Source organism: Hyperolius riggenbachi, chromosome 2 (genome assembly GCF_040937935.1).
Source record: "Hyperolius riggenbachi isolate aHypRig1 chromosome 2, aHypRig1.pri, whole genome shotgun sequence".
NCBI lineage: Eukaryota > Metazoa > Chordata > Amphibia > Anura > Hyperoliidae > Hyperolius > Hyperolius riggenbachi.
This window is the reverse complement of record NC_090647.1, coordinates 132,640,936-132,667,011: the sequence shown is the minus strand read 5'-3', so window position 1 is coordinate 132,667,011 and position 26,076 is coordinate 132,640,936. Positions and strand designations below refer to the sequence as shown.

Below are 26,076 nucleotides of genomic sequence, written 5' to 3'. Positions count from 1 at the left end.
GGGCCTCCAGGTGAGGTCACTGGAGATTGTGGTGCCCAGGAGGCGAGCGCAGGGTACTCTTGCCACCTCCGTACCATCGATGTGAATTGGGGGTGGGGTGGAGGCAGACCTTCTGAAGTCAACAATTAGTTCAACAGTTTTTGCGGTGTTAAGCACCAGCCCATTCCCCTTGCACCAGAGGGAGATTCTCTCCACCTGCTGACAGTACTCCTGGACATTGTCCTTGGTGATGAGACCAATGATAGTAGTATCGTCGGCGAACTTGATGACCTTAACTGAGTCTGCCCTGGATCTGCATTTGTTTGTGTAAAGGGAGAACAGCAGTGGGGACAGGACGCATCCTTGAGGCGCGCCTGTGTTTGTGGTCATACTTCGTGAACTGATGTTCCCCAGCCTGACGACTTGGGTCCTGTTGGTGAGAAAGTCGGTGATCCAAAGTCGTAGGCTTGGGTGCACTCCCAGTGCAGCTAGTTCTTCCTGCAGAATGCGTGGACAGATGGTGTTAAACGCCGAGCTGAAGTCCAAGAGTAGTATTCTGGCGTACGTGTCTGGCCTATCCAGGTGCTCATAGATAGATTCAAGGCAGATGTTTACTGCGTCATCAGTGGACCTGTTTGCCCTGTATGCGAACTGATAGGGATCCAGAAGGGGCAAGGTGGAGAGTTTGAGGTTGGATAGGACTGCTCGCTCCAGGGATTTCATTATGACGGACGTAAGGGCTACTGGTCTAAAGTTGTTGAGCTCGGAAACCCCTTGTTTCTTAGGGACAGGGATGATGGTCGACCTCTTGAAGCAGGCGGGGACCTTCCCTTCCCTTAGTGACCTGGTGAAAATGGCAGAGAGGATGGGAGCAAGTTGCCTGGCGCAGGTTTTCAGGCAGGCTGGAGTCACTCCGTCCGGGCCAGGGGCTTTCCTGATGTTTAGTGTTGATAGGAGTTTCAGGACATCAGCCTCTCCCACCGCTAGAGAGAGGGGTGGGCTCGTGGGGTTCTCCCCGGTGCATGGAAGCGGAGTGAGAGGCTCCAGGTGCTCCCCCAATTCTTCCTGTCTCTCAAACCTGCAGTAGAACTTTCCGAGTTCTTCGGCTAGTTCTGGGCTGGGTGATGCGTGTTGAGGGGGAGGCTTGTAGTTGGTGGCAGTCCTAAGCCCCCTCCACACGGACCGTGAATCGTTTGAGCGCAGGTTTTGTTCCATCCTCTCAGCATAAACCCCTTTGGCGGCCCTCAGTTCCCGATTAAGGTCGTTCCTCGCCCTCCTGTAGTCTTCCAGGTTGCCTGACTTGTGTGCGACTTCCTTCCGTCTCCGGAGTTGCCGTAGCTTGTTGGTGAACCACGGCTTGTTATTCGGGTAGACCTTGAAGGATTTACTTGGTATGCAGGAGTCCTCACAGAAACCGATGTATGAGGCGACGTTGTCGGCCCACACATCCAGGTTTGGCGCTTCCAGGGACTCCCAGTCAGTGCAGTCGAAACAGGACTGGAGTTTAAGCTTGGCCTCGTCTGTCCATACTTTGGTGGTCTTGAGGGTCGGTTTTGCCGATTCTAAGCGTCTCCTGTAGGTGGGGATAAGATGGACGAGGCAGTGATCGGAGGAGCCCAGAGCCGCCTCTGGGACCGCCTTGTAGGCATCCTTCAGTGCTGTGTAGCAGTGGTCGAGGGTGTTCATGCCCCTGGTGGGGCAAGCCACGTGCTGGTGATAGTGTGGCATTTCCCGGCGAAGATTGGCCTTGTTGAAGTCCCCCATGATGACGAATAGTGAGTCTGGCTGGGATGTTTCCCACCGCGAGATGGTTGCACTTAGCTCCAGCAGGGCAGATTTGGCATCAGCGTCAGGAGGAATGTACACTCCGACAAGGACATAGGAGGAGAACTCGCGTGGTGAGTATGACGGCCTGCAGTTGATAAGTATGAGTTCAAGGTCAGGGGAGCACTTCCTAGCGAGAACTGATGAGGCGGGGCACCATGATGAGCTGATATAAAAGCAGATACCCCCACCTCTTTTTTTCCCGGAGAGTCCAGGGTCTCGATCTGCTCGAGTGAGGCTGTAGCCTGGGAGATGGAGAGCGTTCTCAGGTATGTCCCCATGTAGCCATGTTTCCGTGAAGCAGAGGACTGGAGTTGTCTTGCTGAGGTCTCTCCTGTCACAGAGGAGACGCAGTTCATCCAGCTTGTTAGGAAGGGAACGCACATTTGCCAGGAGGACAGAGGGGATGGCTGATCGTAGACCTTTCCTCTTAAGCCTCACACGGGCTCCTGCCCGACAGCCTCTACGCCGCTGGCCTGCCCAGAGGTCCAGGGCCGGATCCAGGATCTGTCGTATGTGATTCCAGACTAGTTTGGACAGGAGCCTGGCTACAGGGGGAGAGGGGCCACGTGGTTCCCACTGCAGGAGCTGCTCCCTGGTGTATGTAGTGCACGTGGCAGTGGGTGGGCCATAGACCTTGGTGTGGGGGCGAGAGTTGGTGGATCGCCAGGGAGAGTTGGTAGAGCATGGCATCGCAGTGGAGGCCTTCCGTATACCTCTCCTGTGCGTGCACAGGTTGGACAGCGTCGTGCGCAACCAAGATCAAAAAAGTTCAGCATGAACACAGCAGAAGTTCAGCTGTGGCAGCACAGCTTGGGTATATGCTGGCAGCAGATGCCCCCCAATAGCACGCTAGCCAGCAGTTAAGCAGTTCAGGGGTATGCAACAGCAGGTACTACAAGGTAGCAGATCAGGGGAATGCAAGCAAGCTAGGTTATCAGACTCAAAGTTCAGCAGTCAGCACTGAGTTCAGCCCAGAATTCACATCCAGCGTACACCACAGGACAGGAGAATGCAGCAGCAAGCAGGCTGGGCATAGGGAAGAGCAGGCTGGGCATAGGGGAGGAAGGGTGGTAGAGAGAGTTAGGCCCTTACCCTTTCTGTGCGGAGTCTGTGAGGGGTGCAGTTGTTGCCAGTCTGTGAAGCCTGGGGTTCTTGGGTCCGGGTGCGGTGGACTGGATGGAGGAGCTCCTGGGCGGTGGTGGTCCGGTGGTGTCAGCCAGCAGTGGTCCGGCGTAGCAGCAGCAGGCTCCTCCACGTGGGTGGTCTTGGGGGGCCCGAGGTGGCGGCAGAGGGCTGTTCCAGCTGCAGTGGGTGGATCGAGCTGCTGCTGGGTCGAGCCGCTGCTGGGAGCCCGGCGGAGGCGGTGGTGAGAGCGGCCTGTAGTGCTCTATGCGGCTCCACGTGGTCCCCACGTGGGTGGCCGCATGGGCCAGAGATCAGCGGCAGCAGCGATGGGAGGCTTCAGGCCGCAGGACATCAGGCTGCGGAGAGCGCCGTCCCCCTGCTTATCGGCAGCGTGTGGTGCCTGGCTGCTCTGCTGTGCTATCCTGCCCGGCGCCAGAGGACTGATGGCAGGCTGCAGTCTATGAGGAATCGGGACTCCAGAGAGCGGTGTCTCTCCGTTGTCGGCGGCTGCTGTGTGTGTTTTGGTGCTTCTGCATCTGCAGTCTCCGGGCTCCGATGGGGCTCCAGGCTCTGACGTTGGCAGGCTTGCAGGGGAGGCAGCTCGTAGGGGAGGCAGCCCTGGTGGTCGGCTACAGTGTGCGGGCACCTCTCCGTTGCTTCAGGCCACGTGGAGGGGGGCCAAGCCGGCCAGCGCGGTCTTGTGGGGTGGCTCACAGGAGGCTGGGGGCCCCAGGGGGATGTGGAGTTCCACAGTGTCTGTCGGAGCCAGGTTTTGGAGCGATCCAGGTGTGTGGACTCTGTGTGCCTCCGTGTGTCTGTCTTTCCACGTGGGTGGCCTGACGGCGGGCAGCGGGATCCGGAGAGCTGTGCGGGCTCCACTGTGAGATAGAGGTATGTGCCTGTCCGTACTGTGTGCATCACAGGCACGGAAGACCTGTGGTGCACTGTAAGTCAATATAGCAGAGAAATGTTCAATATAACAAAAAAAAATAAATAAATAAAAATGTTCAAAATAGTCCAAAGAGCAAAAAAAAAGCAAAGAAAAGAGGAGCTATGTGCCGTGGCAGCTGACCCAGCGCCATCTATAACTCAGCAGAGAGCTAGTCTGTCAAATTCTTATCACTAATAACACAGCGCCTGTGCAGGGAGCTAGAGACGTGTTTAAAATTGTTTTTTTGTTTTGTTTTTTTACACTAACTCAATGGTGAAAGTGTTATACTGTCCATATTAAATAAAGGAACAGCATAATTTTCGCCATAGGGCCCCTTTAATGCATAGTGGAAAACTCATGCATTTTTACAAACTGTTTATATTCCTAAAGGAGACAATTGCAGCGTTTCGGCTACGCACTGCTTATATTCTTGAAATATGCAAACACCATGCATGCTCCATTTTATGCATTTTGTGCTTCCTTTATAGTCACTGGAAGCAAAAATAATACATTACAATATGCACAAACGCGATCCCCGTGTATTCTTCAATAACCCCTCAGTGCAAATGCAAACACAAACTAAATCACTTATTTAAATTATTATTATTATTATTTGGCAAACTTCAGCAGCAGTTTAAGCCTTTCCCCAACTTAGATCTTGGCTTCATCAGTGCTCTCTGTTGCTGGATTTAGATTTGCATCATAGTTTGCAGTTTTCTATTATATCCCTTTATTTCTTCTTTATAATAGAATTTGGGATTTATGTCTTTATTACAAAATAAATACTTATTAATGCATGCTAACATGACACCATGTATTTAGATGCATTGCATTATATCTCAAACATATTTATAGTGTGAAAAAAGCCCTAATGTTTAAGTCAGACAGGATGGATCATGAAGTTTAATTATGACCATATTTGCATATAAATGCTCACAAAGCATTATTAATAATGCTTACCTGTGTAGGTAAAGTTTCAATTAAGTGCTTTGTTTAAATTCTGTTATTTTTTTGACCATACCGGTTTTAAAAATCAGGCTGGTATATTTCTCTAATACATTTTATTTTGGGAGCACCAAGGTCCTGGCAGTTTTTTTTATCTGTAGACTAGACTTTGGGCTTTCAGCAAGCAGCCTTATGTGAAATCCGTATGGTGATATTCAAGGTCCTACCTTTTCCAATTGTCTTTTATTCCTTCACAATCACTTTTCAGACACCTAGTTCTCTGCATACGTTATTATATGAAAGCTGTTTGATGATTCTCAAGGACATGCCTGTTCAACTTTCTTTTATTTCTTACATCTTTACGCAACCTGAGTTTGTTCGTTTTTGACTGACAGGTATCGGCATAGTACATGAATAACTGATCATTCTTATTATTATTTTATTTTGGATTTTAATATCACTAGCATCTTTCATGGAGCTATATAATAGAAGATACAAATGACAGACAGCTACAAAACAAGCACAATGCACAATTGAACAGGTCAGCTAATATTTGTACATAGAGGTAGGAAAAAAGTACCTATATTACACAGCAGTAAAAACACATGAGCGGAAAGAGACCCATGAACAGGGGCGTAACTAGAAATCACCCCCTGCTTTCTGGCTGGTTAACTGGGAACCAATGTTATTCCATTGGCTAGTGCACACTTGAATGTGTTTTCTCTATGCAGATAAAACAGACAGCAGTGAAGCACTGCACTCATTTTCTCTTTCAAATTACATTACCTTTTGTGATAAAACATGCATGGTTTGCATGATTTCACACATACAGACACACATGGTTTGCAGAAAACGCATACAGAAACCCGACAGATGTGTGCTTCCAGCCTCCGCTTATTACATTCACTCTGTCCATCTCTGATGGAGCTGAACTGGCTCTGCAGACTCTTCAAGCATCACTACAGCAGACAGCACTAGAAACCCTGCTGCACACTGAATAGGGACTGTCTACCAATCTTTGTCTGCAAAATGTTGTATGATTCCTTATCAGTGGCTGAGCAGATGCAGTCATTACAAAAATTGTGCAGACAGCAGAAAGCTTTTTCTCTCAGGACAGGGAAAATCAACTTCTCCCTCCCCCACAGGACACCCTGCAGCTTCTGCCACTTCCCCCCCCCCCCCCCCCCCCAACTGCATCCCTTGCAGGGTCTGTTGTTATGCCCCTGCCCATGAAGATTTGAGCTTACTTTCTAAGGGATTAAGGGGTAGAACTATTGGTAAGAAGCAGCTGTGTACAATGTGGTAGTATGGTAGTAGATGGCCAGTTCCTAGGTGAGATTATATGGTTGCACAAAGAGGGGAGTTTTAGGTTGCACTTAAATATGTTAAAGTGAACCGAGCACCTTTTTTATCATTCAGGACATTTCTATAGCACATGAAAAATGCATGCCGACAATCTGTTTAATTATTAAAATAAACGTTCATTTTACCTTGTATTTTACATTCAAAGTAGATTAATTACCCTGTTTCAGCAGGGCTGCCCGGCCGTCCTAGGCCGCAAAGCTTTCAGGTTCCTAATTGTTTTATTGGGCTAATTACCAAAAGGTAAACAATGCTATTAGACAACAAAGGGGGTTAGTAATTAGAACTGTTTCTTCAAAGACCTGTGTCAATGTGTCAAGATAGCCTCTCTGACTTCTGTAAATAAGGAATGTGAGAAGGGGAGGGGGGAACATGGCAGCTTCTATGCCAGGAGAGATTCCATTGAAAGAGAATGTGCTCAGTTTCCTTTAAGGGTGGGTGAGTGATGAACAGATTGTGGAAGGGAGTTCCAGAGAAGGAGAGAAATTCTAGAGAAGTCTGTTATGCTAGAATTGGACTAGGTGACTGAATATTGTTAAACCTCGGTTTAATGCAGGATGGTATCTAATTGAAGTAGGTAGGAGTTAGAATGTAAAGTACTTTGCAGGAGAGAGTTAGGATCTTGAATTGTATCCTCTGATAGACAGCCAATAGAGAAACTGACAGTGGGTTAGCATTAGTGAAACAAGAAAGGGGCGTTAGTGATGATGGACTGGAGTACAGCCAGTGAGCAAGCAAGTAGTCTACAGATAAGAAAATTGCAGTATCAAGATGTGAAGCAATCTTTTGGTTGTGCCTTGGGTAAGAAAATGGTGAATGCAGGACATTGTTTTTTGGTGGAGGTGGCAGGAGGAAGATATTGTCAATGTGCAGTTTGAATGGGAGAGTCGAGTACAGTATTACACCTAGGCAACATGCCTGGGAGAAGGATTAATCTGGTGTTGCCTTAATTGATTGTCAGGCTGCAGCGATAAAACATTGCGGAAAAGTAAGCATTTCAATTTTGTCTATATTAGGTTTATTATTAGGCTATATTACAACGCAAGAGTAAATGAAGGAGAGGAGATGACCTAGAGCTAGTCGTAAAGGAGTGTTGTTAGTGTAGGTATATCAGAAGCCAAGAGATAGATTTGGGTGTCATCAGCATATAGGTGATAGCAAAATTCAAAATAGCCGATGGGTTGCCCAATGCCATAGGTATAGAAAGAGAAGGGGTCCAAGGACCTAACCCTGAAGTACCCCAACAGAGAGCGGCTGCAAGGAGGTGCCAAAATGTAAAACTCTGAAGGTCTTCTCTGAGTGATCAGGAGTAAAGCCAGGAGAGAACTGGCTGCTTAGAACAGGACAGGATGTGGAGAAGCAAAGGGTGGTCTACTGTGGTGAAAGATCAAGAATGAAGAGAATGGAATAGAAGCCTTTAAAGCGGAACTGTAAATGGCTAAAAAAACAAACAAACAAAAAAAACCAGTTTCACTTACCTGGGGCTTCTGCCAGTCCCCAGCAAGCCATCCTGTCCCGTGCCGGTCCTTCACGAGCCTCCGTTCTCCCGCCGCCAGCTAGTTTGTTTCGCCACCGAGCCACTGCGCCTGCACGGCTCTGGCCATGCGTATCCTTCACGTTCCAGTCTGCAATAGCGCAATTGTAGATGGGAAAGCGTAGAAAGGATACGCTTGGCAGAGCTGCGCTGGACTCGATTTGCAAGTTGAGGAACAGAGCGGAGACTGGAGGACAGAGGCCCGGCATGGGAGAGGATGGCTGCTGGGGGGCTTGCGGTATCCCCAGGTAAGTGAGTTTGTTTTTAATCTATTTACAGTTCCACTTTAAATTTAGCCAAAAGTCATTGACCACTGGGAGAATGTCTTCTTTGTTAAAAACCTAAAAGTGTTTGTAGTTACTCTGCTTGCCTTTCTCTGACACCATTATTTCTACATATGCAAGTGCTGTATAGATATGATTACTAGGACTGATGACACTGATTGAAGGAAGTATGAGGAGCAGTATCATTTATTGTACAATGAGTTTCTGCTCAGCAGAAGATAGATGTAATGGAAATATATTTATCACTTCATTAGAATCTGCAGAATTTCAGTTTTATCATTCAGCAATCAGACCAAACACATCTTTCTACTTCTACTCGAAACTACGGTAATTTCTGAAGTAAGATGATTCAGGCGAATGAACTGATTGTATTGTGGTTTTGAAAAATATGCATTAGTTAGCAAATTTGAAATGTTAGGGTGAAGATTTGCTGTGCTGCAGTTTCAACTAGTCTGCAGGATTTCTATGATCAGTGGGGGTTTGTTCAATATATGAGGATAAAGCCAAAGATTATTTCTTATAGCTTCTAATGATACACACTGACAGATTTCTCGATCAGGAATGCCAGGTCAGGGTACACTTGATTGATATTATCCGTTTCCAGTCAGTCCGATCAGCAGTGGATATCCATTCAATGTTTTCCAGACCTAAAGTAAGCAGAAAGCCCTAATGCTTCTTTTTTGTATGCCAAATGAAGCCTCTGCAGCTAAAACTCCCTTTTCAAAATCTGGTCACAGGATTGGAATCAGCCTAAGAAACAGACTTAATACTGTAGTAGTAACCTTGGGGCATATTGTTCCTTCAAGGACTTCTTGGAAACATTCAAAAATCTTAAGATAACTCAGTAAGCCAATGTGCTACTGGTTTATTCAATTGCTGTTATATTTTTTTAATGTTTGCAAGGGGGCAGATGGGACACAGGCGTGTTCTCTGCCTCATGACATGCCTCTGTGTCCCCCCTCCCAACCACCACTCTCTTCCCTTCCCACTCTCTGCTCCCCCACCTCCCTGCACGCTGAGACAGATCTCTCCTTCTAGCGTCGTGACCCAGAGATCACAAAAGTTAAAGTGGGGCATAGGGTTGTCGCGATATACCGGTATCGCGATATATCGCGCTTTCAACGTGTACGGTTATCATACCATACACATTTTCAAAATACCGGTTTTTCCGCTTCCGGATTCGCGTCACCTCACCAGCGAGTCGGCTCTCAGTCTCCCTGCGCAGGTGGCGGACATGACGCGCGTCCCGCTGGAACGCAAAGACGGCCGCCATCAGCGGCGCACTACGCAGCGGCAGAGCACTCCTCCTGAACCCTGGCGTCATCAATGACGCTTGTTCCCGCCCAGTGTCTCTGCAAAAAGTACTGCATAGGCGTTGTACGACCCAGGAGGGAGCCAGCAGCACTGGGCCGCAGCCAGCAACAAGCCAAGTAAGGCAAACATAGGAGCCAGTGTCGCCCTCAAAAAATAAGGGCATCGCCAGATTCGCCACCCAGTGGCCAGTGCCCTGCGGCTGCCCACTCCAACTCAAACACCTGGCCTCATGGCCCGGCCGAGACTCGCTCCAGCCACGCAGCTTCAAAGTGGGGAAATTGCATGGTGCACAACTGCACATAGGACTTAGTGTATATTGAATACCAGTCTGGTACCCAGCCCAGGGCCAGGCATGAAGTGTCAATTAGCCCTGTACTTACTGTTGTTGGCAATTTTGAATTGACCTTCACTTATCGTATTGTTGATGTTTTCCATGGATTAGGGCATGCTCAGGAAGTTTCCATGCAATTTCATGTCAGATAGATGGGTCGAATTGGATAATTTCCGACAGGTCTGATCTGATTTCCAATCGTTTTTCTGATTGATTTGCATAGATCATCTAAGTGATGAGAAAATCGATCAGGAAAACGATCGGAGATCCGATCGGATCTGTCGGAAATTATCTAGTATAGGTAGAGTGGTCGACCCATCTGTCTGATGGGAAATTGCATGGTGCACACATTTGCACAAGTGTTGTGTACCGGTCTGGTACCATAGGTGTTTATTATGAGAATAATTGTGTAATACCGTTATACCGTGATACTGTCATACCACGGTATTTTTTTTGACGGTTATCATACCGTCAATTTTCATACCGTTGCAACCCTAGTGGGACAGTGCAAGCCGCAGGAGCGGCGGGGATTGCGGCTACCTGATCTGCCCAGCCCCCGGATCAGGTAGCTTAGGGGTTTTTAATTATAGGCCTCGTCTACAACATTTTTTTTTTCTTTTCTTTCCTCCTGTGGGAATGAACATCAGTAAGATGTCTTACCCTTTAATATTGCAGCACTCTTCCTCATACTAACATTTTGGGCCCTGATGTTTGGCAGCTATCAGTGTAATGAGTTCTCTGTTTATGCCAGGATTGTGTTCTTGAAGTGTTAACACTGAGCATGGACCGTACATCAGAGTGTACTGAGCAACCCTGTTACTGTAATGTGGTGCCAGTACAGGTCCATCCATAGGTGAGATCTATGCGGAGTACCAAATTGCGTTGAATCTATGTAAAAAGTACTATTAAAATTTGTCAGAGGAAAAACAAAAAGTCTCTTGCCTTGTGTAATTGTCATGGCTCTGTTGAATTTGAGGTTGAGGTAATAAACCTGTAATAGGCACAGGCTCTCCCGGGGTGCAGAGTCAAGGTAGTCGCTGATCTGCACCAGATAGTCCTGCAAGGGTTGCATCCTGTAATGGAGATGTCGGAGTGGTTCAGTAAACAGCTAGCCGTTTCTAAGATAAAGGCATCACAATACTCCACCTTATGCACTAAGCCCCTGCAGCCAGCAACATCCCCTCATAATCCTGGTATTCTTTTCTTCTTCATCCAGGAAGTGAAAGTAGGAAAGGACATTTCCATTTATTTACTGTAGAAATGAGCAATGTTGTTCTGACCTGCCAAGAAACTAATTACCATAATATCCTACTATTGCCCAATTTTGAAGAACATTGGCAATAGCTAGCATGAACAGTTCCCTGGTGTTACCATAGCAATGCACTGAGGTATACGCATCACAGGTTCACAGTCAGGGATGCTATTCTCTAATCATCTCTCCCCATCTGACTCTGCCTGTGTACTTTTCTGCTTTATCACCTGTGAATGAGTTGCCTGGCAGCCCTACTGATCTATTTGGCTGCAGCAGTGTCTGAATCACACCAGAAACAAGCATGCAGCTAATCTTGTCAGTCCTGACAATATTGTCAGAAACACCTGCTCTGCTGCATGCTTGTTCAGGGTCTATGGCTGAAAGTAATAGAGGCAGAGGATCAGCAACTGGTATTGCTTAAAATTAAATAAATATGGCATCCTCCATGTCACTTCCACCTCGGGTTCACTTTAAAGTTTAAGCGGAGTATCTACACAACCATACCGCCTACATACTGCAGATTTGGAGGGTAAGGAGCAGCGCCGCCTCCTCCCCCCCCCCCCCCCCCCCCCCCCGCCCCAAATTGCCACTTCCATGTCAAAATGCAGATCCCATCACTCTGCTTTTTCCAGAGATGGGTACATATAACATATCTCAGAAACCGGCAAAGCTAGTGGTCGACAATTTGACAAGAATGGTGGATTGACTGCTCACCCTCCAAATCTTGGGTTTCTAGTAGGTGGAACGATTTCGGAGATACTCCATTTCAAACTTAATGAATGAGGGGTGCTTACTAAGCCATGGAGCTTCCCCCCCTCCCCCCCCCCCCCCCCAGCTTACAATCTGGAGTGGGCATAAACCGTGCCCCCTCATATAGAGCAAAAGTCTCAATAGGGGAGAGCCCTGCTAGCAGGTTCATGTACATTTTGGCCACGCCCACTTTTTGCCAGGGTGCGCATAGTGTCCCTTTTTTTTTTCTTTTTTTTTTCCTGCCTCCGTAAGTTGAGATAAGATACCAAAGACCACACACAACAGCCTGCAAAATAATTGAAATTCTTGTTTTATGATGTTAAACAGTTGGCTGAAGGTATGGGTTCTTGTCCTCTGTGCTTGCTAGCAAACTCCAACAAGATCAAGAAAAGTCTCCTCTGACAAGAATGTCCAGTAGTTGCACAGATAAATAACTCTTAATCGGTGACACTTTTATGCCTTTTCTGAACCCAAATCCTTTATTAATTTGACAGGTAAAGGGTAAAAATCCTTATTTTCAAATTACATCAAATCTACCCTCAGAAGCTAGACTATAGAGTGCACAGACTCCATTCCATTACAAATAGGATTTTACCTGCACCTGAGTGGTAATCTGTTCTGCTGTTCTCATAATGCATATTGTGGCCTGCTGCCACTGTGCTGAGACTCAGGAGTGACGGGACACGAGCCAGAAATAGGAAAACTCTATTTGGCTAATGCTTTCATCAAAGGGTAGAGCTACTGCTTCATAATTTGGTAGTAAAAATGTACATTTTTATAAAGTGCTTTTAAGGAATGCAGAATATAAAAAGTGTTTGTATTCCCTGCGCATTATAATCGGACTGATAGGAAAGTAGTATCCAAGCAGACTTGTCAGAATTGCAAGGCAAACAATGGCAGACAAACAAAATATGCATACTGATCAAAATGCATTTTACGTGTCCCTATTTCCTCAGGTGTAAGTGGTGCCAGGCCACTAACTGTGTGTGAACACCTACTTTTTTTTTAATATACAGACATTCACACGCTTCACTTGCAGCCTTCTGACTCTTATAACCAAAGGGGGTGGAGATACCCGGCAAACTCATTGGGGTTGATTCACTAAACCGTGCTATGACACGCCTTAATAATAATTATAATAATAATAATTCCTTTTTTTGTATAGCGCCTTTCTCCTGTCGGACTCAAAGCGCTTGCGAGGCAGCCACTAGAGCGCACTCAGTAGGCAGTAGCAGTGTTAGGGAGACTTGCCCAATGAACTCCTTACTGAATAGGTGCTGGCTTACCGAGTCGGAAGAGCCAGGATTTGAACCCAGGACTCCTACATCAGAGGCAGAGCCCTTAACCATTACACTATCCAGCCACTTAACAGAGAGTACGCCTTATCAGAGTAGTATGGCTAGCACTACGAACCCGCAGGGGCTCAGGGCAGGATGAGTACAATTGCCAATTAGCAGGCATAAGGTCGTAGTTCTCTCTGTGCTACTCTGATAAGGCGTGTTATCTTTGATAAGGCATGCTATCTCTGATAAGGCGTGCTATTTTTAGCACGGTTAAGTGAATCAACCCCATTGCGTTCAATGCTCAATACATTCCTTTATCTAATATTATACTGTATTGCCAAGAGCAGTGCTTTCACATACACGCACGCACACGCACACACACGCTGTGTGGGGGAGGAGGGCTGCTGTTGCTGTGTATGACAGCAGGCAGGGTAAGTAGGAGAACAATGCCCACAGCCTGTGCTCAGTCGAGTCAGCACAATAAGGGTGGTTGGGAGCTGTTGTACACACGCTAGATCCTGTCAACCTTGGAATTTTATTACTGAGCTGACAGAAAACTGCACCTTTCAGCTTTCCAAAACTGTGCAGAGAGCTTCTGTGTGCAAGCTACACTGATTTTGAGTATCACACTTTTATTTTCCCACTGCACATCTTTTTACTTAGTGTGCATATTACATAACTATGGTTTTTAAATGGGCGGGCCTTTCAACTAGTAATCCATAATGCAGCTATACTGCATTAATAATGAAAACTTAATCTTAAAAACCTTGTAACCCCAGTTACTTTGGGTTTTAAGTGCACTTAACAAAATAAGTATTTTTTTTCGATAAGTAGGCTCTTTTTTAAATTAATCTAATTTGCCGTATCTGGTAACACTTCTCCATCTTTCTCTGTAGACGGAGCACCCGAATCCTGGAGTTCGATATCCAGGAACAACTCGTGTGGCATACTTACCGGACTGCCCAGAGGGAAACAAAGTCCTGACACTATTTAAGAAAGCCTTTGATCAGCGTCTGACCTTTACCATTGGGACCTCGATGACCACAGGAAGACCTAACGTCATAACATGGAACGATATCCACCATAAAACTAATTGCACAGGAGGCCCACAACTGTAAGTGTCTTGATTGTCTTATTACACTGGTTTTTCTTAGTGGTATTGTGATGCAATTTTTTCCAAGGCTAAAAACTGATCAGAACAATTGGGTTAAACCATGGGTTGGCAAACTTTTTCAGTCACGGCTGCGTTCCTCTCCTCCCTCCTTCCCTGCAGAGTTGCCAGCAGTGCATAATGATAGGTTGAACTCACCCAATCGCTGCTTCCAGCCTCCATTTCCACAGCGTCATCATGTGACACACTGGCACGTACTGAAGTTGGGTCACATGACGCTGCTGTGGCCATGAAGATTAGCGCTGGAAACATCGATTCAGTGGGGGGCAGGTTTCAACTTGGCCCACGTGCATCATTATACACTGCTTGCAACTCTGCAGAGAGGGAGGAAAACAATGCAGGTTGGATTCTAAACACTAACTTGCCGAATACAGCCCACAGGCCCAGGGCAGTGGAGTCGGAGTAGGAGCAATTTTGGGTACCTGGAGTTGGAGGTAGAGTCGGTGGTTTCATAAACGGAGGAGTTGGGAATTGGATTATTTTTGTACAAAATCCACAGACCTGGTAAGTATAAGACTAAGTAGTCAGTGGTTTCATAAACTGAGGCGTCAGAGTTGGAGCTCCACAGCTCTGCACAGGCCATAGTTTGCTCAACACTGGGTAAAATCATCACACGTTGGGGTTAATTTGTCAAAACTGGAGCAAGTGGTCTGGTCTCCTCAATTAATTGAACAATAAATTGGGAGTGGTAGATCCGGGAGCTTAATCTGACAGTTTTCAAGAACCAGAACAATTCAATACAAGCCATATGTAGTAAATGTTTGCAAAGATTCAACAGTTTACCGTATTTTACTGAATATAAGACGCTCCGAACTTTAAGACACACATAGATTTAGAGGTCAAAAGTCAGGGGGAAAAAGTACTAAACCTGGTGTCTCTATGGTCAGGGGAATCTTATGGACCTTTCCCCCCAAACTTTCTCTATCTAAGGCTCACTACACTAACCCTGCTACCCCCACCAACTACACTACACTAACACTTTATGCCCACCAGCTACACTACTCTACACCTCCATTGGAAGATTTTACCTGATCCTGCTGCTGTGCTCCTCTCCTCCTCCATCTTGGGTCATCTGGCCTCTGTACACTATGCTGCTCCCAGCCTCCATGCTCCCCTTCCCCATAGTCCGTCTATAGGCTGCAGCCGCCTCACATCCTTCCAGTGTAAACGTGCTGCCGCCACCCTTCCTGGTTGCAGCGTCCTTCCTCGGCACTTCCCGGATACTGTTTCTCTGTTACTTTTTGATCTGACAGTGCACCTCATGTGTTTACCTGGTGCATGTGTGCCGTCAGGTCACACAGGAACAGTAACCAAGAAGTGCCAAGGAAGGGCGGCGGTGGTGGCTGTACAGCTGAAGGCTGTGTGGCAGCTACAGACGGAGACTAGGTAAGCGGAGCGTGGTGGCTGAGGTCCTGATGTGTAAAGGTCGGCGCCCGCAGATGACCCAAGATGGTGGAGGAGAGGAGCGTGGCAGCAGGATCAGTAAGTGCTGCACTGCATATTCTGAATATAAGATCCAATGACTCCCCCAAACACCCCTCCCGCCCCCCAGTTTTGGGGGTAAGGAAACGTGTGTCTTATATTCTGAAAAATATGGTTATTACAACTATTACCATACGAATTAAATTACACTTCTGCTTAGAACTCTGTGATCGATCATATAGGTTAAAACCAAAGGTGATTTGATACCATTCTGTATTTTTCGATTGCCCGCTGGGGAGAGTTATGTTGTTTGTAGTACAGAATACATAATTATCTCTAGAAACCGTCAGATCTTCATTTAATATGGGGCTTCCATTTGTGGACTACAAAGTCATGCCATCCAAACCCCACTCCTCTACATTTACACCAATGAGAAAAAGGGTTGAGTGTGAAAGATAAGCAGCACCTCTCAAATCCAGATTAAAGCGAACCCGTGAGGCGAGAGACCTATAGAGGCTGACCTATTTATTTGTTTTTAAACAGTGCACATTGGCTGGCTGTCCTGCTGATCCACTTAATGTTTAGGCCCGGTTCACATTAGTGTTTGCCAACGGAACCGGTCGTACGGTTCCGTGGTCCGTTCCGCTGTGCGGACGAAAAAATGCTGCAGGACCCAATTTTCCGGACCGTTGTGCCCAGCGGAATGGACACGGAAGGTTTTGCAGCTGCATAGTAACAAATAGAAAACTGACAGTTTACAGCACACTGGACAGTTTTCCTGATGGCCGGATGCTCACGTCCGGCTCCGCAGAAAACCGCTAATGTGAACCGGGCCTAAGCCATAGACCCTGAACAAGCATGCAGATTTGACAAAAAAAAAAAAAACTTTGTGACTAATATCTGACCAGATTACCTGCATGCTTGTTTCATTTCTATGATTCAGACCAGTGCTGTGGAGTCTGAGTCTGAGCAATTTTGGATACCTGGAGTCGAAGGTTTCATAAACGTAGGAGTCGGATGATTTTTGTACCAACTCGACAGCCTTGATTCAGTTAATACCGATGCCAGAATGACCAGCAACAAGCCTATTGTTTAAAAGGAAATAAGTATGGCAGCCTCCACATGTCTTGCACCTCCTGTTCACTTTAAGGTGGTCGTACTATCGTGGCCACGCCTACTCTCCCAAAAGGTAGAGCTGCTTGGCTGTACTGAAAAAGCCAATCTTTCTGGAGCAGCAGCAGGCAGAGGCTTTAAAACCCCACTGACAATATAGTGTGGGCAATCTTGTTGTCAGTGCATTTACTGAACAAAGATTTAAGGCCCTCTCCAGCCCATAAAATGAAAATTGCATTGGGTGGTATTACAGATGAAATGTCTATTTAATTATTGAAGTATAAAATAGCTTTCATGGGAAAGGATGAATGGCTTTTTATGGCCCTTGTTTTATTATAGAGTTCATTTCTGTTTGCAGCTAGTGCACTTTGGCAGCAAACTTGTGAGTATAAAGAGACCGTCATGTTTTCTATCCAAGCTGTTCATTAATAATTATCATTTATTTATTCTGTTTAAATTCACTGGCTCGGCTGTTCTTAAAGGATACCAGAGTTGAAAAAAAAAACATGGAAAACAGGGGGAGCTGGCATAAACTGTCACCTGTTCAGATGCCTACCGCTCCCCTTGTTCTCCCCTCTGCCCCCCCCCCTCGCATTGTACCTGAAAGCACCCTGCGTTCTTTTTCTAAGCTGCCGGAGTCTGGGTGACTGCACTGGCACTGGCCGGGCTAGGAGTGCACGGTGTATGGCTACTTGTGCATGGCATGGCACCCCCCTACAGTATCCCTTTAAGGAAATACCGCTGACTGCTGTAGCTCTGAGAAGATCCTCTATATCTCTATCAGGAGTGACTTGTCTGAATGCTCATCTATAAATGTGTCAGCACTGAATCCTGGTGTTCCAATAAGAAGTTCATATAGAGCAGCGTTCTACCCAGAATTTTTTTCCAGCAGAGTGCTATGAAAAAGTAGCTGGGGGGAGTGCAGGGCCGGTGCATCTCTGCTTACAGTGTAGAAGGATGAGGAAGCGAGACAATGACATCCAGGTGCTCACCAAAATTAACCGGGTAGAGCTCCTGGCTAAGGGCTTTGTTCACACCTAGTGCGTTTTCGCTATTTTTTAAAGTGCTGGCGATGTTGAAAATCGCCTTTATTGAACTGTTCATATCTGCACGTTTATGGGACTGTTCATAGCTGCACGTTTCATCAGCTTTCCGCTGACCAAAGAGCTGCCTGCACCATTTTTTGGGGGCAATTTTTGCTACAATGGAAGGTATAGTAAAAACGTAAAACGATCACAAAATCTCTTTTGCAGCGATTGCGTTTGCACTTTTAAGAATAAATACATTGCATTTATTCTTTTCCGGGTCAAAGCGTTCACTCCTTGACTTGCGTTAGAAAGTGAAAAAAGAAGAAAAGATGTATAATATGCTGCTGCTGTTCTTGATTAATAGCACTTTGCCCTTTTTTTTTTAACTTTTGAACTTATGATGTGATTATAATTTTCAGAATGTGTATCTGTATACTCGTGATATATTTCACTTTGCACAAAATAGCCTTTTGTACTTGTTTATCTATGCAACACTTTTTATTCCAATAAAAACTTTTTGAATTAAAAAAAAAGAAAGTGAAAAAAGAAATCATTTTGCAAAAGTGCTTTGAAAAGCGCTTTACATAAAATTGTAGCACGCAGGTAAGTGCCGGGAGGGGGAAAAAATCGATCACAAAATCGCAAAATGCGGCCATCAGCAGTTTTTCGATTCTAGATATGAACAAAGCCTCAGAGTGCGCCTGGGGAGAACACAGTAGAGCACAGGTGTCAAACACAAGGTCCGCAGCAGGGCTGTGGAGTAGATACAAAAATCTTCCGACGACTCAGTTTATGAAACCTCTGACTACTACTGCGGGTACCCAAAATCGCTCCGACTCCTTAGTCTAATACTTACCAGCGCTGTGGATTTTGTACAAAATCATCCGACTCAGACTCCCAACTCCTCAGTTTATGAAATCTCTGACTCCGGGTACCCACAATTGCTCCGACTCCTCGACTCAGACTCCACAGCCCTGCCGCAGACCAAATGTGGCCCTCTTCACCATTTTATGTGGCCCTCGACGGCTTAAAATGTTCATCATTGAAAGCAGTGAAAGAATGATCACTCGCTGCCTTCCTTCTAGAGGAACACACGGGTGACTCTTTGACTTGTTGGCTCTTTTCATAGTGTGAAGATTTTTCCCAGCTCCAATAAAGTTAGCCAGGTCTAGGACTAGATGTTCTTCTGTCCAAAATGGGAAGTGGGCAACGCCATTTGTGTTATATGGGCCTGTCTAGCGGGTCAGGGCTGATGGAAGCAAGTTGCAAAGTTTCTGTATGAGGTGATGGTATTCATAGTCCCAAGAGACCCTAAACTTTGTTACCCCTGTGTGCATAGACAAATCAAGTAAATGGCGTCTTCTAGAATTTGTATAGCAAGGAAACATTAAACATGAAACATTGGACACAACTTCAGATCCCAAGGTGCAGGTATTGTGTTAATGCTGTAGGTTGAGTACTCCCATACTGATAGCTTATTTACAAGCACAGAAATGCCTTGAGCCGGGAATGTGGTTGAGTGCAATCAAGCCATACAATTAACTACTTGGTGTGTATATGCCCAGTTTTACAACATCTTTACTGCAGTGGAGTTGAGCTAGCATTTTCTAAATGCAGCATGTTGTATGGAGAAGAATCAAACGTGTACAGGTGTCTGCTGGGGTCGCTTATAGAGATGTCGCGAACGGTTCCAGGCGAACTTTGGGGGTTCGCGTTCGCCTGCACCAGTCGAACTTTCGGGGAAGTTCGATTCGTCCCATAAAGCTCTATTGAGCAAAACTTTGACCCTCTACATCAGTCAGCAGGCACATTATTGCCAAACACACTGCTCTCACTGCTGGAGGCCCGCCCCCCCTCCCTCCCTCCCTCCCTCCCTCCCTCCCTCCCTCCCTCCTCCAAGCAAGGTCCTTATACCATTTGACTCGTCTGCCTACACTAATTATTTAAGGGACAGCTGCTTCCCTCCTCCCACCTCCCACCAGAGGTTGAACACGAAAGGCAAGGCCATGCAGTACCATACACTTAAGCAGTGGCTGGATGGTGCTACATATCCTTAAGCAGTGGCTGGATGGTGTAATGGTTAAGGGCTCTGCCTCTGACACAGGAGACCAGGGTTCGAATCTCGGCTCTGTCTGAGTAAGCCAGCACCTATTCAGTAGGAGACCTTAGGCAAGTCTTCCTAACACTGCTACTGCCTATAGAGTGTGCCCTAGTGGCTGCAGCTCTGGCGCTTTGAGTCCGCCAGGAGAAAAGTGTGATTATAAATGTTATTTTTCTTTTGAACTGAGCATAAATTGTACATGCTAGGCTAGCTGCAGCTAGCTTCAGCTAGAAGTGTTGGTGGTATAATGAATATGTTAGTTACCTACCATACACTGATACCTGGGTTCAATCCCCAGCTCTGGTGCTTTGAGTCTGCCAGGAGAAAAGCATGATATAAATGTTGTTTTTCTTTTGGACTGAGCATAAATTGTACATGCTAGGCTAGCTGCAGCTAGCTTCAGCTAGAAGTGTTGGTGGTATAATGGATATGTTAGTTACCTACCATACACTGATACCTGGGTTCAATCCCCAGCTCTGGTGCTTTGAGTCTGCCAGGAGAAAAGCATGATATAAATGTTATTTTTCTTTTGGACTGAGCATAAATTGTACATGCTAGGCTAGCTGCAGCTAGAAGTGTTGGTGGTATAATGGATATGTTAGTTACCTACCATACACTGATACCTGGGTTCAATCCCCAGCCACGGTATGTTAGCTGGCTTCTGAAATACTGGAATTCCCTGGCAGATGGAATTCCCTTTGAAATACTGGAATTCCCTGGTAGAAGGGTAGGAGGGAGGAGGGTAGGAAGGAGGAGGAGGGTGGAGGGTGGGGCCAGGTATTAGAACACTTGAAACATGTTTTCTAACATTATTTTAGCCAGTAGAAATTTTTGAAAATTTTGAAGTTCGCATCCCCATGTTAGAATTTAAGTAGGCCTCAGTTACTTGGCCTGAGTTTAGATAAAAGGCTTGTCCGCAGAGTATGTCTTTAACATAAATAGAGTGTCTTGTGATGCAGGCAGAGACATCTCAGTGTCTGCTTGAATAAACAAGCAGAGACTGAGAACATCGGAGAACATGTTCCTAAAAGAAGGCCACCGGCCTACTCTGACCTCAACACGTACACCACAGGAACAGTAAACATAGGCCGTGTTTACCAAAATACCAAATTCCAGTAAGTAAAGGAAAGGTGTCGTTGAATATTAATCGAGTAGGTGTGTAGTATGACACCACGAGGGGGCTAAGCCAATAGTCGTGGCGAAGATGATGTCATATTTAACTCTTTCCTATCCGCTATTAAAGATGCGGGACGGGCGGACAGAGGGGAGTTTCTCTCTCTGATTCCTGCTATGCTTCCTACTTTAATGCTGACTGGAACCTCTAAGTATTTTCATTCTATATGTAATCTGATATAATGTATGCTGTACATAGGTAGTCTAGTAACGTAGTTTAGAAAGAAGGTACCTGATTGACTTCAGCAGGAAGTTTAATCAAGAAGCTTGTAACGCAACATGAAGATTGGCGTGGCTAGGATATGATGAACTGTATCTATCTGTATTTCTGTTTCCTGAATAAACAACGTGAATATTGAAGAAGCCTGAGAAAGTCTATCTCCTGCTTGCTGTGATGAGTCATGTGTGCAACTCTTGCTGATGAGTTGCTGGTGCCGGAAAAAGGTGATTAGAACAGTTTATAACACCCCATTGAAGTCTATGGCGGTTCGCGAACTTTTTCACGAACCGAACTTTCCGCGGAGGTTTGCGAACAGGGTTCGCGAACCGAAAATCGGAGGTTCGCGACATCTCTAGTCGCTTAATGATTCAGCATGCTTTTTTTTTTTTTTTTTTTTTTTTTTTTTTTTTTAAATCAAACTGGATTTATTGAAAGGTATGGGCATTACATACAGTATATAAAATGGTGCAAAAAAAAAGAGTGCAGGTATTGGTTGTTACAAAAGAGAACTTAATACATTGGTATATGGCTTGGTGCATAAATAATCTTGGTACAGTCAACAATTCAGGTTCACAGAATGATAGAAGTGGGCCATATTGAAGAATTTTGCTACAAACAAAAAAGGACAATTGCTGGTGGATGGGAATATATGGAGTTCAGTGTAACATTTTAATCTTTAATCGACAAGCGGCATCTTAGTTTGTTGTTCCCCTCCTTGACCCCACCCACATAAGCCCCTTAATGACCCCATCCCCCATAGAAGGATGGCATTGGGGTCCTGCACTGTCACTCATAGGATCAAGTGCAGTCCTGACGGGCGATTAAGAAAAAATTGTGCATGAGTACAGACTATTTTGGTAATTGGGTAATGTTATGTCTGTTTGGGTATAAAAGTTCTCAGAGATGTTGCGCTCCACCCACAGTTGTTAGTTTTCCACCTCTACTTAGTACCGGTTCGCCACACCGTAATAGTCACAGATAAATAAGTCAAGAGGTGTAGGCGCTACTACGGTCTCCCGAGGTGACGTTTCACACGACTCTTTCTATTCGCTCCCTCCGTAAGGTACCCAGAAAGTGCAAGCAGCCCTCAGGTCGATTTGCATAGAGGGGAGAAAACACAAACAACACGCCACATAGGGTAATAACGTCTGGCCAAAAGTATTGCAACCTTCACCTGCCCCACACCGGTGTAGCACACTCCAGATATAATGTATATAGATTGCGCTCACCAGATAGTGTGGCTGCTCAATCACAAACAGCATCAACCGCTTGCCATCTATAGCCAATCGATCATGAAGCTTCTTAATCCTGCTGTAGTTATCTCCAGTCCTCCACACACTTGTACTTTCAGATATGTCAAGAGAAAAAACACACAATAGTGCAGTATCTTAACACTTTCTTTGGCACCTCCACCTCACCCTAGTGTAGCACCCTGTGCAATAATTGCAATGCGCTCACCAGATGGGGTGGCTGCTCAACGACAAACCACAACAACGGCCCAATATAAGCAGCCCCTGGCCCGCTGATTTTTTTCCTTTTGGCTGCAGTAGCCTCTGTTTCCAAGTATAGAGCTGAAGACACCTGCATTTTCAGAGGCTACTGCAGCCAAAAGGAAAAAATCAGCGGGCCAGGGGCTGCTTATATTGGGCCGTTGTTGCGGTTTGTCGTTGAGCAGCCACCCCATCTGGTGAGCGCATTGCAATTATTGCAAAGGGTGCTACACTAGGGTGAGATGGAGGTGCCAAAGAAAGTGTTAAGATACTGCATTATTGTGTGTTTTTTCTCTTGACATATCTGAAAGTACAAGTGTGTGGAGGACTGGAGATAACTACAGCAGGATTAAGAAGCTTCATGATCGATTGGCTATAGATGGCAAGCGGTTGATGCTGTTTGTGATTGAGCAGCCACACTATCTGGTGAGCGCAATCTATATACATTATATCTGGAGTGTGCTACACCGTTGTAGGGCAGGTGAAGGTTGTAATACTTTTGGCCAGACGTTATTACCCTATGTGGCGTGTTTGTGTTTTCTCCCCTCTACGCAAATCGACCTGAGGGCTGCTTGCACTTTCTGGAAACCTTACGGAGGGAGTGAGGAGAAAGAGAGTCGCGTGAAACGTCACCTCGGGAGACCGTAGTAGCGCCTACACCTCTTGACTTATATATATGTCTGTTTGGGAGCCAATACATCCATTGAGTTCCATATAACTTATGGATTTTGGAAAAGTAGTGTGAGCTGTAGCATGTATGTTTATACTTTGGTACCTGTTTAAACAGAGGCTGATGTTCTTTATAATTTAAGCAGTGTGCATATTTATTGGCTACGTGACGGACACAAACTTGAAAATGTTCTTTCATATTTTTTAGGTTTGGTTACCCTGACCCCACCTACCTATTACGAGTTCAGGAGGAGTTGCGAGCCAAAGGTATCACTGCAGACTAGAAGAGGAGGCATTGTGCAGTGTTCAGGCACTGAGAAATAACAGACAACCATTTTCCATGGAGGAAGCAACGCCTTGGTCCCCACTTCTTCTTTCTGTCCTCTGTTTTAGCTCACCTGCTGATCTTGCATTCCTTGTAAACTATACAGAGATCTACTCTGAAGTGCAGCAACTTTGAACACTGGACATTTTGCAATGGGTTGGACAGCCTGTTAAATGTTAATGACTCTTCAATGGAGGTTTGCCTTACTGGTTTATTGGGAGACATTTGAAACGTGATTGTGTTAATGAGACTTCTCAAGACACTGAGTACCCTATCTGACTACGGTAGTGCCATGGAGAAGACACTTGTTTCTGAGAATTATGGGTCTGGCAGTTCATAGGAATTCCTTATTCTGAGTTTTGTGGATGGGAGACCTGTAGAAAGGACCAGGCTGACAACAACGGCACATAATGTATCCCGCAGTCCTAATACTGTATTCAGCCCATTATGCATCTTGTTTTTTTCCTTCTATATTGCTCACTGTACTATGTGTTGCAGTGGTTTTAAGTTCTTCTCTACCCTTTGTATTATTCCTAGGCCAGCCTTGTACAAGCTGATCCTGCCAGGTAATGCTCCTGAGGAATACATTGTAAAGATTGGCCTGTATAGGCCTTTGTTGGAGGGTGTTGATGAAAACTGTCCATGGTGGCAAATGCACATTATTGCAAAATGTGACTTTCCAACTTGTGTGCTGCTCTAACCCCTCTGATTTCTGAAAAAGGAATGATGTGCTCAGTTGAGTCCAGGAAGAGATCAGGATGGATCCTGACATACACATGGAAGGTTAAAGGCAGACAGGTCACTCTTTTTGTTGAGGCTTTTTTCCATGCCATAATTTCATTTTGTTTCGTTCGAGTCTAAGTATTCTGGTTTTCAGTTGATGCTGATAGCTCTGCTTTACCTAGAGGAAGTTGTAGCGTCTTATCCAGAGTGTTAATGGAACTGTGGTGACTTTTTGAACAAATAGATTTTTCTCCTTTGTAGCTGTGCTGGGTGGGAAAATTTCAGGTCCTTCCTATGCTCCACCCCTTGCTGCAGATAGGACAGGACAGGACATGTTTTCAGTCTCTTGTCTGTAGATCTGTCTACTTATGTGTGCTCCTGTGTAGTTGGTGCTGATTGACATTGCATGTTGCTTGAATCAGAACTGATAGCAATGTCAGCAAAGGAAATTATAATTTCACATCATCGTTTTGAGTATTGATGCCTAGCAACAAAATATATGTTCCAAATTTTCTTAAATGATCTAAAACACATAATGTAGTCAAAATAGTTTCCTTCAGCTACTTTAAAAAAAAAAGGCTGTTTTATGCCACTTAAAGTCTCCGTACCAATCTCCTTGCGCCATGGTGAATCTAGTTCAGCAGCATTACAAGGTAGCCGGGTGACCACTAAAGACATAAAAGAATGTGTTAATTATGTGCTGTGTTCTTGCTCATCTGACAGTCTGTGTCTCAGAAAGCCTGTGGGGGATAAATGCGTTACAGATGTTAAGAGAACTGTATTATATTATATTACCTTACATTTGCAGCTTGGGAAGGTGTTGAGAGACAAAGTTGCAGTTTAACAAGTGCCTGAGAGGTGCCTATAACAGAGTGTGAAATCTAGATAGTGATGTTTGACAATGTGAGATATTTTATACTGCGGTGCAGCAGTCATAGCTAACCACCACCATATACTGCATCACTGGGATTTTAACTACTATTCTGAAGCTTTATTTAAATCAAAGCTTGGTAGATATACTGTCTCCATGCTTCTGCTTTGCTACTCTGGAGGTGTTGCACAGAGCACTGTGACAAGCTTCTTGCAACACCCTCTGAAAAGTGACAAAAGGGTCCTGGGTGGCTAAACCACACAAGCACCGTGGTGTTTACTGAAGCAAATTTATAGCTATACACATAAATTACATTTTTCAAATCTTCATAAATGAATGTTTGTCGTGGACATAACTTTAACGGTAACTGCAGTTACAGATTTAAGTGCAGTTGCCCACTGGCTCAGAAATAACATTTATCTACCCCTTCAGTTCTCCATCTTGTGTGTCACACTGCTGTGTATAAACAATGCAGTATGTAGGTTTGGAGTGGCGCACCTTGCCATTTAGTTGGGTGGAAAACCTTAGATGAAAGCGACATCTATAGTAACAGCAGGAAGTCCATGGATTGGTTAGAGGACTTACGAGGCCAAAGGAAAAAAAAACAAAACAGTTCAGTACCTGTAGCTAATTTGATTGCATGGAGGACGCCATCCGCGCCCTCCGTGCAGTTTCGCTGGGTCACCACTGCTCAATATACCCCTGGGCCGACTCCCAACCCCACAGCCTGGGCTGGGCTCTCATGCCACCTGCAAAATGTCCGCCCGAGCTGGCCATGGCTGCGCAGTCAGCACAGACCCCCCCCCAATCCACGCTACAGGAGACAGCCTGCAGCATGGATCAGGGGGGAGGC

General features: G+C 45.6%; 1 protein-coding gene across 13 annotated transcripts in view; it reads left to right on the top strand.

The window, feature by feature from the left end:
• DTX3 (deltex E3 ubiquitin ligase 3) overlaps positions 1-26,076 on the top strand; it is a 223,453-nt gene that overhangs the window by 139,740 nt on the left and 57,637 nt on the right. For 9 of the 13 annotated variants that reach the window (XR_011026104.1, XM_068267449.1, XM_068267448.1 and 6 more), the window contains 2 exons: positions 13,814-14,031; positions 23,513-23,571. Coding sequence is in view for 10 of the 13 variants with exons in the window: in XM_068267449.1 (XP_068123550.1) it covers positions 13,814-14,031; positions 23,513-23,571 (277 nt within the window). In the remaining 3 variants the exon portion in view is untranslated. Of the gene's footprint in view, positions 1-13,813; positions 14,032-23,512; positions 25,834-26,076 lie in introns of those variants that run through there. The other 4 variants (XR_011026106.1, XR_011026105.1, XM_068267452.1 and 1 more) reach the window with 2 other exon arrangements.